The sequence below is a fragment of the Sinohyriopsis cumingii genome, chromosome 17, assembly GCF_028554795.1.
Source record: "Sinohyriopsis cumingii isolate HCF-2022 chromosome 17, ASM2855479v2, whole genome shotgun sequence".
Lineage (NCBI taxonomy): Eukaryota > Metazoa > Mollusca > Bivalvia > Unionida > Unionidae > Sinohyriopsis > Sinohyriopsis cumingii.
In genome coordinates, this window is record NC_142977.1 from 112,772,372 (window position 1) to 112,789,647 (window position 17,276).

A 17,276-nucleotide genomic window follows, 5' to 3' on the forward strand; every position below is an offset into this window, starting at 1 on the left:
TGTGGCAAAGATTTTTCTTTTTCCGCCTACCAGGAGTGTTGTTTTAAGTCTTTTACATTCTTTTTAACTATGTTGGGATCATAATATATAGCATAAAGAGGAGTTTGTGGTATGGGCAAGATAGCCAGAACTTTATCACCATGCTCAAAATTCCTTTCTTTTGTATTTATGCCATACCTTAACTAAGTTGATTGAGTAGATTGAATATTAGTTCTTGCTACTTCACATGCCTTTGAAACCTTATATTTGAAACAGAACCAGTCTAGAAGATTAATCCCTGATTCTGAGGTTGAAAGAAGTTTCTCTTTTTTAACAATTTCAATGATCCACGGACAGTATGTCCAAAACAATTCAAAAAGGATTAAGACCTAATGATTCTTGAACTAATTCTCTAACAGCAAACAATAGCAAATGAGCACCTTCATCCTAATCTTATCAAAGCAATCTAAGCGAATTATATTCTTAAAAATCCTATGAAATCTTTCCAACGCCGCTTGACTTCCAGGGGTTAAAGGCAGAAGATATAAAATTAAATTTATCTTGCCTGATTAATGCATTAATTGTTGGAATATTCCATATATGATATTTGAACCTTGATCAGACTGAGCAGATTTGGGAAGGCCAAAAGTGTAAAAAGAACTTTATAATTTTACTTTAGTTTTAATCTTAATACTCCTGAAAGTAATTGCCTCTGGAAATCTTGTGGACGTACAAAAAATAGTCAACAATTATTAGTTGCCGACTTGGTCTTAGGTAAGGGACAGACACAATCTACCAGTATTCTGATACATGGTTCGTCAAATGCAGGAATAGGTTGCAGATGAGCCTTAGGTATCTTTTGCTAAACAAGTGATTGTCTTTTCTCACCCTGATTAGAATTAAGAGGATGAGTAGCAAAAAGAGGATCACTGTGATCAATTCACTTCGAATAAAGAATGCGAGAAGCAAAATGACTTTATCAAAAGACTGACTAATAAATATGTTAGTTAAAGGAATAATTTCCTGATCAACATCATTCTCAAGAGAAGAGCTCCTTTTACCATAGTCCTAGTAACTACACAAGTATGGTATAAATCAGGGATTTCTTTTTCAATAAAATCATCCTTTTTTATTCAAACAAGGGTTGTCAGTTACAACTGGATTAACCACAGCCTTATCACCGGCTAGGTCATTGCCTAGTAATAATGAATACACTCAATGGGCACGGAAGGCACTGTTCCCCCAGTCACAGGTCCTGAGACTAAGTCTGATAATAAATGTACACAATGGTGAGGAACATTAATAAAGCCGCACTATACTCCCTGAATAAAAGCGCTTTCACTAGAAGAAGACATCTCACATAAAGGTGATAAAAAGAGAGTCTGAGAAGCTCATGTGTCCCTTGAGATTTTAATAAGGATAGGCTTGGCAGAATCCTTGGAACAGTTCTATCATTCTTCTGATGCTTACTTTTTTAAATGTATTTTATTTTATTGTTTATTTTCTTGCGATAAGTGCAAATAGGAAGAGATAAGGATTTCTGATCATCATTATCAGAAGTTTGATTCCTAAAAGTTGTGCCAGATTGACAACTTGGAAGTACTCGTAGTTGACTGAAATGTTTGTTTTTGACCAAACACCTGGTGATATGAAAACGTATTAGCAAATGAAATTGTGAGTCAAGAAATAGTCGTCCGCTATGGAGGCAGCATCTCCCAAATTTTGTACCATTTTGCTCATTAAGATAATTCTTTACATCAATATGGATGCATTTCTTGAACTCTTCAAATAATATGAGTTATCTAAGGTTATCGTACTCTTTATCAATCTTCTTCGTTGACAACCAGGAATCAAATAGTTGTAATTTAACCCCTGAAAATTCGACATGGGTTTGCCCAGTTTGTTTTTCTACCATTCTCAAACCTACGTCAATATGCCTCAGGTACCAATTCATAACCCTTGAAGATACATTCCTCAACCACATCATAATTAGCACTTCGTTCTACTTGTAGTGAAGTATAGACTTCATGAACTTTGCCAATAAGTACACTATGTAATAACAAAGTCTAGTGTTCTCTTGGCCTTCGTAAATTTTTAGGTATTTTCTCAAAATATTGAAAATATTGATATATCTCTTTTTCTTTAGAATTGGTACTAACCTAATATGTTTGGTGACATCAAAACTTGAACTTGGTGAGGAGTGCTTTCTGCTTACTAGTTCTAATTCTTTTAATTTAAATTGCATTTTCGTTTCTTCTTTTTCTCTTTACATTTGCATGTTTCTGCGTTCCAATCTTTTCCTACTCAATTTATGTCACAATATATCCCACGTGACATATTTCTCAATATCTCACGTCGCAACAGAACCCTTTTGACTCACCCATCCTGTGGAAAATTACCCCAAACCAGTAAACAATATTGTTATTAGGATTGATTTTAAAATTTATCAAGACCTATTTATAGCTTATATGCAATCTACAGTCATGCACCAAATATGAAAGACACAATGATGAAATGCATAGTAGGCTATCCTGATGCTTTGCATGTACCCATGATGAAATTCATATTAGACTATCCTGATGCTTTGTATGTACGCATGATGAAATTCATAGTAGACTATCCTGATGCTACATATGTATGCACGATGAAATTCATATTAGACTATCTTGATGCTTTGTATGTACGCACGATGAAATTCATATCAGACTATCCTGATGCTACATATGTATGCACGATGAAATTCATATTAGACTATCCTGATGCTTTGTATGTACGCACGATGAAATTCATATCAGACTATCCTGATGCTACATATGTATGCACGATGAAATTCATATTAGACTATCTTGATGCTTTGTATGTACGCACGATGAAATTCATATCAGACTATCCTGATGCTACATATGTATGCACGATGAAATTCATATTAGACTATCTTGATGCTTTGTATGTACGCACGATGAAATTCATATCAGACTATCCTGATGCTACATATGTATGCACGATGAAATTCATATTAGACTATCCTGATGCTTTGTATGTACGCACGATGAAATTAATAGTAGACTATCCTGATGCTTTGTATGTACGCATGATGAAATTCATATTAGACTATCCACCTGTATATTAATCCTATTGTATTGAAATAACATTGTCATGGTTGTTCACTGAAGATTTTTCCCGCTAATAATTACTATTCATATCATAAATTACCATTTGGATAGATTGTTTAGAAAGGTTATTAAGTTTCCACTTTGTGAATGTTCTTGTTTACTATTCAAACACACTCAACTATAAATTAATGAATCTTGAATGGGGAGGAACTTATTATAAAATCATGCTGGTATTTTTAATTCACCCATGAGAGGTAAGAAAGTTACAATCATCCCAATAAATATTTAAATTATCCTCATGTGTGCTAAAATGCGTGACTCATTGACCTACTTTTAAAATTATAACCGCACTCCATTTTAATATACTTCATTCCACCCCGAGAATTACCGGTATATCCCTGATGTAGCACTACAACAGCATTTGCTAATAACGAACTGTTTATGGTACACTTTAAATGGCGACAAAAGCAAACATATATCTTCTTTCATACAATACAATATCTTCTTCTATGCAGTACGATACATCCATCTGACCATAACTTACTATTGTGCCTATTTTAGAACATTCGTTACGGGTATATAATTCCCTTCAGTTGCCATGTTGGACATCCTGACTTCAGGTAAAAGTGAAAACTACGACAAAACTATCCAATATCGCTACGTGAATACCGGAAACATTTATTGTAACATTCCAGAGCCTAACATCTGCCAAAATAAATAGCAATGTCGATCCCCCCATATATATATATATATATATATATATATATATATATATATATATATATATATATATATATATATACCACAAACATTAAAGATCACTTGGCATTTAAAGCGTTGGTACAGAAATATGTATAGTATATACGCTGTATCAATGATATACCGTGAGATATATAAATGTTTCATTAAGAGGAAACAAGGCTTGCCGAGTTTCCTTTTAATGAAACATTATAAGAGTGGTATATCATTGATACAGCGTACAGATTCTATAAGAGTGGTATATCATTGATACAGCGTACAGATTCTATAAGAATGGTATATCATTGATACAGCGTACAGATTCTATAAGAGTGGTATATCATTGATACAGCGTACAGATTCTATAAGAGTGGTATATCATTGATACAGCGTACAGATTCTATAAGAGTGGTATATCATTGATACATCGTATATACTATACATATATTTTATTTATATCACATACAGATACACATATTGGCTGGAGTTATGCTCCGGGCAACTGTGTATTGACCGAGTGAATGAACTCCTCACATCCCTGCGAGTGTGTCCGCTACAAAATGTAGTTCTACGACTTTTCTTATTGTTCACAATCACGTATGCAAATTGATAAGTTGATTGTTTTCTTATTGAGTTTCTATTTTTATTCACATTTATTAAATCAATATAAGACACTCATGATTTAAACATTAAATATGTTTTTTATGAAGAAAATAGTGCACGACAAACACGGTCAGCTGCTTGTACAATTAACCTGAACTGTCAGGCATTTATGTACTGGCGTATGGCTATTAGCGTGGAATGGAAACCAAGCGAAATGACGAACAAACAAGAGGTAATTAAAATACTTTAATATATTGACAGTTCATCTAAGTCATTATGCTGCTTTAATTAACATTTCTAAAGACTATACAATTCTCCCTCTGTCTCTGACTCTCTCTGTCTCTCTCTCTTTCTCTGTGTCTCTGCCCACCCACCCCCCCGGGACGGTTTGACTAAACTTTACCATCATTTATAGGTCCAGAGACATCGTTGTATGACACAAGCGAAAATCCGTAACGCTCGTATTTTCATGGATTTTCGCCCGTATCTAGCTACGATAATCCAGAGAGAGAGAGAGAGAGAGAGAGAGAGAGAGAGAGGGTGGGAGGAGCGACCATTCGGACATTTTTATATTTAATCATTAATAATCGTTTTTTTAGGACATTATAATAGGTTTAATAAGCAACAACAACAAAGCATTAAATACACTACAGTATGTTTGCCTCGTAACCAACAAATTTAACATATAGGCCTAGTGCCGCCTGGCTATTGCAGCTATGTATCATTGATATTTGAACACTGTAGATAGATCCCAAGGAAAACTTAAACATACCGTTACGACGAACCAGACTGCTGAAGGTTAGCTGGTAAAAGTTCAATTTTAACGTTTTCGTCCAGCTCAACATGTTTTTCTCACTCCAGAATTTATCATTTTTTGTCCTTACGCACGAGAGGGGAAAGGGGAATGGAAAAAGAATGGATTCCGATGAAATTGTGTACCATTTTAATTTCATTTAGAAAACATGGATTATTATCGTTATATTTATATGTCGTTTATGATTAATGAATGAGTAGAAATTCATTATTGATCTATAGGCCTGCAGTTGAAAGAATGTTTATATATTCTTATTATTGCGCCATGGACGGATCACAATTCGATATACCAATAGTATTGTATATCAATTTGCCTAATACCAACATTTTAAATGCCATGTTATTTGTAACGTATGTGGTATACATACATACATACATACATACATACACACACATACATACATTCATACATACATACACACATACATATACACACACAGACACACACATACATACATAAGATACAAACATACATACATACATACATACATACATACATACATACGTACGTACGTACGTACATACATACATACATAAATACATACATACATACATACGTACGTACGTACATCATACTTCATATGTTGTATTTTTCGTTCCGTTCCCAGACAGCGTTCAGTGGTTACAGCATAGAATCTAGATAGTTTTCAAGTTAGTATCCACTGGCCATTTAAAACTGGATAGCTGTAGTCCTTTTTATGTCTGAAACATCGCGTCCAGTAATGGCTGTAGCATACACAGACAAACAATAAATATCAGTCTTTACCTCAAACAATAAATATCAGTCTTTACCTCAGACAATAAATATCAGTCTTTACCTCAAACAATAAATATCAGTCTTTACCTCAGACAATAAATATCAGTCTTTACCTCAAACAATAAATATCAGTCTTTACCTCAGACAATAAATATCAGTCTTTACCTCAAAAACAATAAATATCAGTCTTTACCTCAAACAATAAATATCAGTCTTTACCTCAAACAATAAATATCAGTCTTTACCTCAAACAATAAATATCAGTCTTTACCTCAAAAACAATAAATATCAGTCTTTACCTCAAACAATAAATATCAGTCTTTACCTCAAAAACAATAAATATCAGTCTTTACCTCAAACAATAAATATCAGTCTTTACCTCAGACAATAAATATCAGTCTTTACCTCAAACAATAAATATCAGTCTTTACCTCAAACAATAAATATCAGTCTTTACCTCAAACAATAAATATCAGTCTTTACCTCAGACAATAAATATCAGTCTTTACCTCAGACAATAAATATCAGTCTTTACCTCAAACAATAAATACCAGTCTTTACCTCAAACAATAAATATCAGTCTTTACCTCAAACAATAAATATCAGTCTTTACCTCAAACAATAAATATCAGTCTTTACCTCAGACAATAAATATCAGTCTTTACCTCAAACAATAAATATCAGTCTTTACCTCAAACAATAAATATCAGTCTTTACCTCAAACAATAAATACCAGTCTTTACCTCAGACAATAAATATCAGTCTTTACCTCAAACAATAAATACCAGTCTTTACCTCAAACAATAAATATCGGTCTTTACCTCAAACAATAAATATCAGTCTTTACCTCAAAACAATAAATATCAGTCTTTACCTCAAACAATAAATATCAGTCTTTACCTCAAACAATAAATATCAGTCTTTACCTCAAACAATAAATATCAGTCTTTACTTCAGACAATAAATATCAGTCTTTACCTCAAACAATAAATATCAGTCTTTACCTAAAACAATAAATACCAGTCTTTACCTCAGACAATAAATATCAGTCTTTACCTCAAACAATAAATACCAGTCTTTACCTCAAACAATAAATATCAGTCTTTACCTCAGACAATAAATATCAGTCTTTACCTCAAACAATAAATATCAGTCTTTACCTCAAACAATAAATATCAGTCTTTACCTCAAACAATAAATATCAGTCTTTACCTCAGACAATAAATATCAGTCTTTACCTCAAACAATAAATATCAGTCTTTACCTCAAAGCGCTTAGAGCTTCTACAGATTATGCGCGATACAAAGTCCTCATTATTGTTATTATTATTACAAAGTCCTCATTGTTATTATTATTATATAATAATAAATAGGTTCAGTATACTAGGGAATAAAATGCATTTTGGTATTGTAATGTGTTTACCCCTCCTCGGGTTTCTGTTCCGATGAAGGTGTCTGTCTAAGATATAAGCAAGATACGTATAGTGTCATTTTGCAACATGGGGAAACTATTGAACCGAGTTTAGTGAATTTTTCCATTTAGACTGCACCAGTTTTTGTGATAGTAGAGACGTATGCATGTGCAAGGCTATTACAACATTCCTAACGCTTTTATTTATGCGTGGGTATAACTACCCATGATTTCTAAAGCTTCATCTAAGTGTGTGTATAATTACCCTTGATTTTTTTGAAAAGGAAAGCATTTTGTAATACACCTAGTGGGTCTCTTTACCGAGCGAATCCAACGCTCGCGTGTATTAGCTTTAAGTCTTCCCCGCCCCCCTTATTTCCAAGGATTTGGCGTTGTCAACTGGAGGTTCTAATAGACTATAAATATGTTTCCTCTAATCATTGAGTGACCACAAATATCACAACTTCACATTCGCATCACAGTTTCAGACTTGCATGCCAACCGTACAACTTCATGGTTTCTCTTTGTAAGATTTCTGAAATGTAGCACCTGTACTGAACGCCGAGAAAATATAGATACAAACCAGCCACCAAAATGCAGGGAACTATCTTCCAATTCTGTCCTACTCGATCCATCGGTCAGTCGAACAATGATTTTAAGTTTCATTTCACATGTACCCCTCCACCAAATCTACCTTCACAGCAACAATAAAAAGCATCTGCAGATAATGAAACCATGCCTTCTCCATTATTTCGTTGTACAAAGTATCAGTCCCTATGACAAATAGTTCCCATGGAGATGCACAATCAATCGACACCATTAGATTATAATTAGATATTTGCTGGAACTACTTGGCCCATGCGCACTTACGCGGCTCTAACCTGAAATCACAACAAAACTATACCATGCCATCATGAAATCTCATCAGCTCTGCACTCTGTGCCCCTAGATATTGGCTAAGTACTCGGGCTAAGGAATATTTTCCCAGCACAGACTTTCCATAATCAAACAACTAATCACTAAAATCCAATGAATCTATAAAACGGAGACGCAAATACAAATGGGTCATACCCTAGATTTAGTACAATGTTATAATAAATCCATTTACAAATATCAGGACTGTACTATGAGTTGAACATGATTTTTATTGGCATATGGTGAATTAAAAAGGTGATCCGTAAATAGGTAATTTAACAATACAGAACTGAAACAACAACTTTGTCCGCAGTAAGAATATTTAGAAAGATATATATTGAGGAGTGAAAAGTCAAGAATAAAAATGAAAAAATATATAGAAAGAGAAGCACTCAGACTGAGAAACATTAATGGTAAATTTTAGGGATTATACACTTACGCAGAACATCTACCCTTGTTGACCAGGCAATATGGCCATATCTGTTCTCTACTATGCATGTGTAGTTTCCGGCGTCCTTTGGGAGAAGATTATTCACTTTCAGCTTAAAACCTTCAACTTCATACTGAAACGAAATGGAACAACATAGTAATATCTCAGATTATTACAAAATCCAACCACAGATTCTCTGAAATAGTTTTGATAACTCTCCACGCTCACACCATTAACAAATAAGAGTACTATTTTATTTTAACTGTTTCGATTTTATTTCTGTTTTATGACACAAACATGCTGTACGATTTGAAGAAAAAAACATACTGTCAATCACATTTTCTACAACAATGTTAACCATTCTGCGATCAGTGTCACACTTGGATCTAAGAAAGAGCGGTAAAAAGAGAAAATAATGATCTTTTCCATTCATGATTTATATAACATCATGTATATTAAACTTTATGTATTTGTTGTTTATTCCGCTGCTTCCAAAGTGGGTGAAGAAATTTCAAAACACAACTAGACACCTTTCTTGATAAAAGCTGTGCATCTGTAATAGTTACGAAAGAAATGATTTACGCACGAATGAACGTGGATAAATATTCTCTTCGAATAACTCAAATACCCTTTGGAAGATTATTAATTGCAGGTATTGTTTGTCACAATCACTGTCATGCATTGTTTGTCATAATCACTGTCTGGTATTGTTTGTCACAATCATTATCAAGTATTGTTTGTCAAAATCACTGTCATGTATTGCTTCTCATAATCAATGGCAGGTGTTGTTTGTCATCATCACTGTTGGGTGTTGCTTGCCATAAATCACGTACTGTTTGTCATATTCACTCCCAGGTATTGTTATGATCACTGTCGCAGAAATAAGGAAACACTTTTGTAGCAGGTTTTTGGACTAAGCCGTCAGCATTGGCGGCACACAACTATGGACAATAAAATACATATTCTAAATTTTGTTTGCTATAAATCCCTTGCTACCAGATTTTTCTTCTTCTGCAAACCCATTTTCTTATTTTTATTTAATTACAAACTTTTACAAAGATTCAGTACAAGAATATAGATCTTATAAAATCGCACAATCGATCGCAGAAAACTGCAGGCTATTATTGCATAACACCAGAAAGAAACTACTTACATATCATACGGCTTCTTCTTTATTTTGCCAATTCATAAATATATTAGTTACATTATAGATATATTAGTTATTTCTTCAGATTTATTATTATTATTTATCATTATCTGTACTTATATGAATTGAATAACAAGTTTTTCATGATTTGTGAAGTCGTGTAGCTTGAACATTTATTAAAACTTCGTGGGAAGCATTCGTGCTGCTAAGTTGATTAATTATAGTGTTGTATATGCCATTTATTATAGTGTTGCTATTTTCATTTATTATAATGTTGCTACGGCCATTCATTATAGTGTTGCTAGGGCCATTCATTATAGTTATAATCGATTTTCAGCTACAAGAGAGGTCAATACAACAACAACGAAAGCAAGAGCAGCAAAGACAGCAGAAACAACAAGAACGAAAGCAAGAACAATAGCAACAAAGCAAGAACAATAAAGATATCATGAACAGCAAGAACGAAAGGAAGAACAACAACAAAATCAAGAACAAAAACGAAAGCAAAAACAACAACATCGAAATCAAGAACAACAACAGCAGAAGCAAGGACAACACATAAACAACAAGAGCCAAATAAATGAGTTTTGATCTTAAGTATGGAAAGGGAGAGTTAAACATGGATGAGGTTTTGTATTGCTAGCGTCTGCGCAATGAAGAAAGTCCCAATTTTTTTAGTATGCTTTGTTTAGTTAGCATCTGCGCAAATAGAAAGTTCTAAATGTTTTAGTAGGCTTTGTTTAGTTAGCATCTGCGCAATGAAGAAATTTCCAAATGTTTTAGTAGGCTTTGTGTAGTTAGCATCTGCGGAATGAAAAAAGTTCCAAATGCTTTAGTAGGCTTTGTTTAGTTAGCATCTGCGCAATGAAGAAAGTTCCAACTGTTTTAGTAGGCTTTGTTTTTTAATGTGTTTTTTTACATATATGTGAAAATACCTTTTCAGAGATTTAAATATGTGGAATAGTTTGACTTCTCACCTACCAAAAAAGTGTGAAATCCATATGTACAAAAGTTTTCTAATGTAAACAATTCATTTTTACATTTTGCATTGGTGAAATAAATCATTTAATTCAAAAATGTACAAAAGAAACTTATTTATTTGAAACAAAATTTTACAGATGTAGGCAGAGACCACCGTCATATTGAATGACGGGCAGTGGACAAGTTTGAAGGCTCCTAATGTTTGTTAGATATAATCTAAGTTATAAAAAATCATTTAGTAAAATTATATTACAGAATATAGCAAACACAATGTCCTTGACTCAGGGGAAATATAATAATCTAATAGTTAACCCATACTCATAGGAAAAATATTAAATACATATTATTGTTTACAGAATAAAAAGAAATCAGTTATTTAGGTCAGGTAAGAAACGGACTTGATTTTAGTGAAGGTCATGTCAAAATACAATTATTCATGGCAGATAATGAACAAAAACGAACAAACAATGCGCAACTATGGCCATCAAATGTGTCAGCTAAAAGAGTAATGTCCTGATCAACATTCTTAATAGCTTTCTTTGTCATATCTTTAGAAACTGCATAAGCTGGGTATAATTCAGGGATTTCATTTTTCAATAGGATCGATTTTCTGATTCTATAAAGTTTTTCAGTTAAAAGTGGATTAATTACAACCTTATATCTAGCTAGGTCATTCCCTAGTAATAAACGAATATCCTCAATGGATAAGGACCGCACTGTACCGACTGTGACGGGTCCTGAGACAATGTTTGATGACAAATTTACACAATGGAGAGGAACAATAACAAAGCTGCATACTACTTCCTGAAAAAGAACACTTTCTTTAGTAAACGACTTCTCAGATAAAGGCAATGTAACTGAAATTAAAGACTGAGAAGCTCCTGTGTCCTTTAATAATTTTATAGGGATACCGTTGGCCGAATCGCACGAGAGTGATATAGAACCGATCTACATCTTTACATGATTGGTTCATATTTCTTCATAATAAAACCACACTAGCGTTTGTTCGACCCAACAGCTGTATTGGTTTCAATACAAGATCGTGACCTTAGTTTTTTTTAAATTCTTGCTTCATTAAAGAAGTCCTTGCTTCGGAAAGATCATATTATCTCGCAAGCTGGAGCGATTCATCCTTTTGCAAGCAGCCTAACCATTTTTGGCTGGGATTAAAAATAAAGAGTTCCACTTTAGATCACATTGTCAAAGCTTGTTGGTTTCAGAAAAGAGTTATAAATTGTGAAATAATTCCTGTGACTTAGAAACATCCAAAGCAAGTGAAATTTCAAAACGAACGTTTACTCAAATGCTTTAGAGAAACTCATATCCCAAGGACGAGGGCCCAATTTTATGTTACATAAATATTATCCTAAATAATAAGTAAGAGAAAAAAGTGAAAATTAACAAGTTTTATAAAATTCAACAAATAATTTATTTCCCTAGAATACAAAGTGGAAATGTGAAAAGAACTTATGTCATTGAGAAGTAAGTCCCAAACAATCCTAGAATTATTGACAGAAGTTCTAAATATTTAAGATCTGAATAAACTTTAGTGGTATTCTGAAATAAAAAATCCATCGCTGAACGTTGTGGTATGCCTGTGGTGGCCCGTGTCGTTGCGATGTATCAACAGCCTTTTGTTGAATCACACCAATGTAATCTAACAATATATCCTGATTTGAAATTTCACTATAAATACAAGTCTCTATATCCAAGAATATTTCTTTTAGGGGAACATTTGGATTTGCAGTGAATCACTAATTTGAATAAATATTTTCCAGCCCAAATGAATTACTGGACAGAACAATAATGCAACTGATTCGGCTAAGATCTGACAACACGAATAAATATTTTGTTGAAAAATAAGTTTATATAGTCCTCTACTTGACCACACCTAATGGGAAATTTCATTCTAGAAGGAACGTAATGTTTTCAAGACACAATCTTAGTTATAATTAAACAGTCTATTACTAAAATTATAATACAAAACACAGTAAACACAATGTGGATGATTCGGGCATAGGTAAGAATCTTAATAATTAACACATACTCATCGTGAAAATATCTGTTAGGTATTAATTGTTTACAGCATTACCAAAAACAACGATTAAAGTCAGGTAGAAAGTAAACATGATTTTGGGTACGGTCAAGTCCAAATACAATTAACCATAGCATATAAACAAATAATATTTTTTTAAAAATCAACTAACTGACGAACAATGCAATGAAGTTTACATAACAGCATGCATATGAAACATGGAAGGTATATAGATGCCATGCCAAGAAGCTGAACCATTTTCACATGGACTGCCTGATGAATTTGCTGAGAATGCAAGGACAAGGTCCGAGCCACTGATGATCTCACTGAGGCAGGCATCTACAATCTGCTGACGAAAACACATATAAGATGTGTAGACGACATGGCTATTATGTTAGAGGATCAAATATCAAGATCTTTCACGGCGAGCTGAATGACAGATCATAAAGAGGTCAGAACAAAAGCTTCCATAATTCTCCCAAGTCATCCTTAAACTACTTCAACATCCGAGAAGATCGCGCACAAAGATCGTTCTACCTAGTACATTTTCATTTATAATGAATACACAGACCACTAGCCGAAGAGAACTGCATAGGCAATGCAGAAGCGTCAGCGACGTAAATCTCAGAACTTCAGCACGTTGTCTGTTTAAGAAGCTTCTGCTGCCAGAAAGTTCAGAACACTGACGTTCTCAGATAAACTAAAACAGTGATGGCATGTTCAGCTTCGCACTTAAGGGATGAAAAACATGTAACATTATTTCCCACATATTTGAAATAGTTTTACCACCTATTTTTGAAAATAGAACATAATCCTACAATGATCGGATGCACGATGCATTGTTTGACAACTTGAATATGCATGTCCTTCTATGAACTTACTTCCATTTCCAATTCTGTATTTATCATGACATTGTAAGCACGTTTTAATTGTGATACAGATTGCCCATATCTCATATTAAAATGCAATTTATCCCCTAGATTAGATCATAATTTTTTTTCACACGTTGTCTATAACAGTGAAGGCTCTTTCATTACTTGCTGTATTTAGGCATGAGATAAGTAAAGTTTGAGTCACGTCCTCTCAATTAAAATCCAAACCTATTGATAATAGTATGGTAATTAGTGGTTCAAAGTTTCAAGGGACCTCAAAATAAGGCGGTGACTTAGTAACTGTGCTGACCTCAGTACTCCACTATAGGTAAGTATGGGTAATCCTATGTGAAAGGGGTAAATTGGTTCAACATGGTGATCAGTTTAAAAGACAAAGTGGTTGTTTGGGTCAGATGTGTTTATAGTGTCAAAATAGACATACACAAAGACATATAAGCACACAAAGGAGCACAACAGACACAACACACTTGTTACTCTACTGGGTGAGGGTAGAAGGCACGGTACTTTTGTTTGTAGACAAGTGTTTTCAGAGAGAGAGAGAGAGAGAGAGAGAGAGAGAGGATCAAACAACGGAACATAGAATACCATTTTCGGTTCTATTATTTCTTGAGGTAAAAGAATAACAAGGAAAAATGGAGAAATTAACATTTTATCTTGATTTGCTGAAAACAACAACGCATTCTTTGTGAGACGTGTTGATGGGAAATTGATTTCATTCATCAATTTCATAAAAGGGATGAATTATAGTTATTGTCGACTGACTGTAGGAACATGATACCCACTCCCAAATTAAAGGACATCACGCTTTTGCAGCATACACCTTATGGACATAGCCTGGGGAACAGGAAAATCAAGTCATGTTCTATTGGCAGTCTAAATTAGATTGACTACTAATAGACCATGCATTATTACAGTTTTTCTAAACGTATGTGTGGGCTTGAGAATGAGAGTGTAGAATATGACTGGTCAAACAATGCAGAATAAGACATTCTCGAATCCTTTTTAGAAAGCTTTGTGCTTGTTTGTTTACTTTCTCTTCTTTTGGGAAAACGGTAGATTGAATGTTAGAAACTTTTGCCCTTAACACATTGCAGTGCCAAAATAGGACAAAGCGTGTACTGGCTCTACAAAGATAGTGTGGAATAGGGTGGGTTGTACTCAGGTTATTCTTATACGGTAACGCAGAAGGTCTGTATTTAATTTTACTGTTATTTTCTTCTTCGGAAAATGGTCGATCCAATGCTTGAAAGTTCTATCGTGACATACTGCAGCGTAAAAGTAGGGCCACTCATACCCAAAGCTAAGACATCTGGCATGCACAAACACAACTCAAGATTTATATTAACCCATGGAAGAAGTGTCACGGAATTACGTATATAGATATATTGTTTAGGTATTATATGTGGAATAAAATGTAATCAGGTTTTGCTTCTGCGTAGTGTAACCTGGAATTTACGAGGTGTTTGAAATCGGGAACAGATACCATTAGGAATTCAGTCAAAATAAATTTATAAGAAACCTATTGTGTTTGTGAATCAGAGAATTAACATAGCTGCAGAGACAGAGACAGAAAGAGACACAGACAGAAAGGTTCCATCGATTGTTCTATCGTTCATATTTTGTAAAGCACTTAGTGGTTAGGCGAAGAAAGAAACACATCAGATCTTATCACTGTGTGGCTGGCCACTGAAATCGATTTGATGCGAACGCGGTAAGAAAATACTTTTAGTCGTGAAATCGCTCATAACGAGTGACGCATTGTTTTTTTCTAAGGTAGTGTGGCAAATAAAACATCTGCTCAATTTTTTACCATTGCAGGACAACAGACTAGATTATGAATTTCAAATCCTGTATTGTGTTCTGTACTTTTTTTCTTACCACACTAAATCTTGAACTGTCACATTATTGGTTCGCGTTTTGAAACGGACTAAAATATTTCTCAATTAGATATTTTGACATACAAACACTCACATAGGTAGAGAGAAGAACATCTTTTTCAAAGTAGTGAATTTATGCGTGTAAATCAAATGAAGATTTCTGGTAGAGTTTCAAGCTCGCATGTTTTAGAAAATGGCAAAGATCCGATATATATATGTTCATAACAAATGGAACGTGCAGGTCTTTGCAAGTTTCAAAGCTAAAGTCACATATCTTTCTATCAATTTTAGACGTTTCAACAAATATTAAGTATAACACGTCATTTAGCACAAACAGAAGTAAAGATAGGGCTGTGTCATTTGTTTGGATCAATCCAGCAAACATCGTTTATAATACACCTGTTCCGTCTTTATACTTGCATCGACGACATAAGACATACTTTTCATGTACGTCTAATGGGTGTTCAAAGTCATACGCTTTTAGCATAGAGTGTACAAGAAGAAAATGATATCTCACAAATATAATATCCAGTCCTACCAACTATAACATCCAGCACACCATACTCACCATGCAAAATGCCTTGTGTAGTGCTTAAAATTACGCACCAACTATTACATGAATCGTGTGTGATGTACATGAAGATGTAATCACGCAAACATACTATTTGTCGTATCGCCTATACCATCCAATACCCCTTATACACTATCCAAACCGCATTTTCTAATGCCCTACCCCCCGCCCCCCACCCACTACTGGAAGAAAGTGCTAGGGTTTAAAAGAAATGAGATGACATCGCATAAACGTGGTATCCAACACGCTAAATAATATAACAACCAATACCTCAAACGCCTTGTATAGGGTATAAAATCCCAAACCAACTATCAGAAGAAACGGGTGTGATATAAATTAAGGAGATGAAATTTCACAAACAATCTAAACAAGCATAACGATACTATACAACACCCCATAAACTCAATCCAAAACGGTGATAGCGTATGAATTACTTCAAGGCATCATTCACATCCCTCATCAGATCAATCGATTTTTGACAAACATAAAGTGGCCTTGTCACATCTTGCCGATCCAAGAATCGATTCTCAAACCAAAAAGCAAATTATTTTCAAACCTGGCGGCAGCAACTCTCTCGGGCTGTCATCATTCGTTCCCGTCTAAAATGGGACTCTAATGCCCAAACAGCCACACCCCCCTCGAGAATAATATTCTCTCCCAAAGACATTCCAAGTAGAAAACGTTTTGTGCCACGACCAGAACACAAGAAAAGAAAAGCCCCAAGAAAAAGAAAAGTCACAAAAAGTGAAAAAACGGGTTCTACTAGAAAGAGAGGCACTGCTCATCGGACTCAACCGTACTCTCCCATCGCACTAACCTAATGACCCTGTCTCCAGCCTCTTGGACTTCGACATTGCTCGTGATGCCGGCCAAACCCGATTTAACAAGTGACTTTCCCGATTTGATGAAACAGATGAAAACCCATACCTAAATTAACTTCTCCAGTGGCTACGACTTCTCTTCTTCTTTAGAAGCAGTGGGTGCCGCTAAAAAGGTACCCTACTACAAGGCCAA

General features: G+C 34.4%; 1 protein-coding gene across 1 annotated transcript in view; it reads right to left on the reverse strand.

Annotated features, from left to right (window-relative positions):
- LOC149779683 (hemicentin-1-like) overlaps positions 1-17,276 on the reverse strand; it is a 425,151-nt gene that overhangs the window by 269,194 nt on the left and 138,681 nt on the right. The window contains exon 14 of the mRNA XM_089938453.1: positions 8,768-8,891. Within this exon, the coding sequence (XP_089794579.1) occupies positions 8,768-8,891 (124 nt within the window). The remainder of the gene's footprint in view (positions 1-8,767; positions 8,892-17,276) is intronic.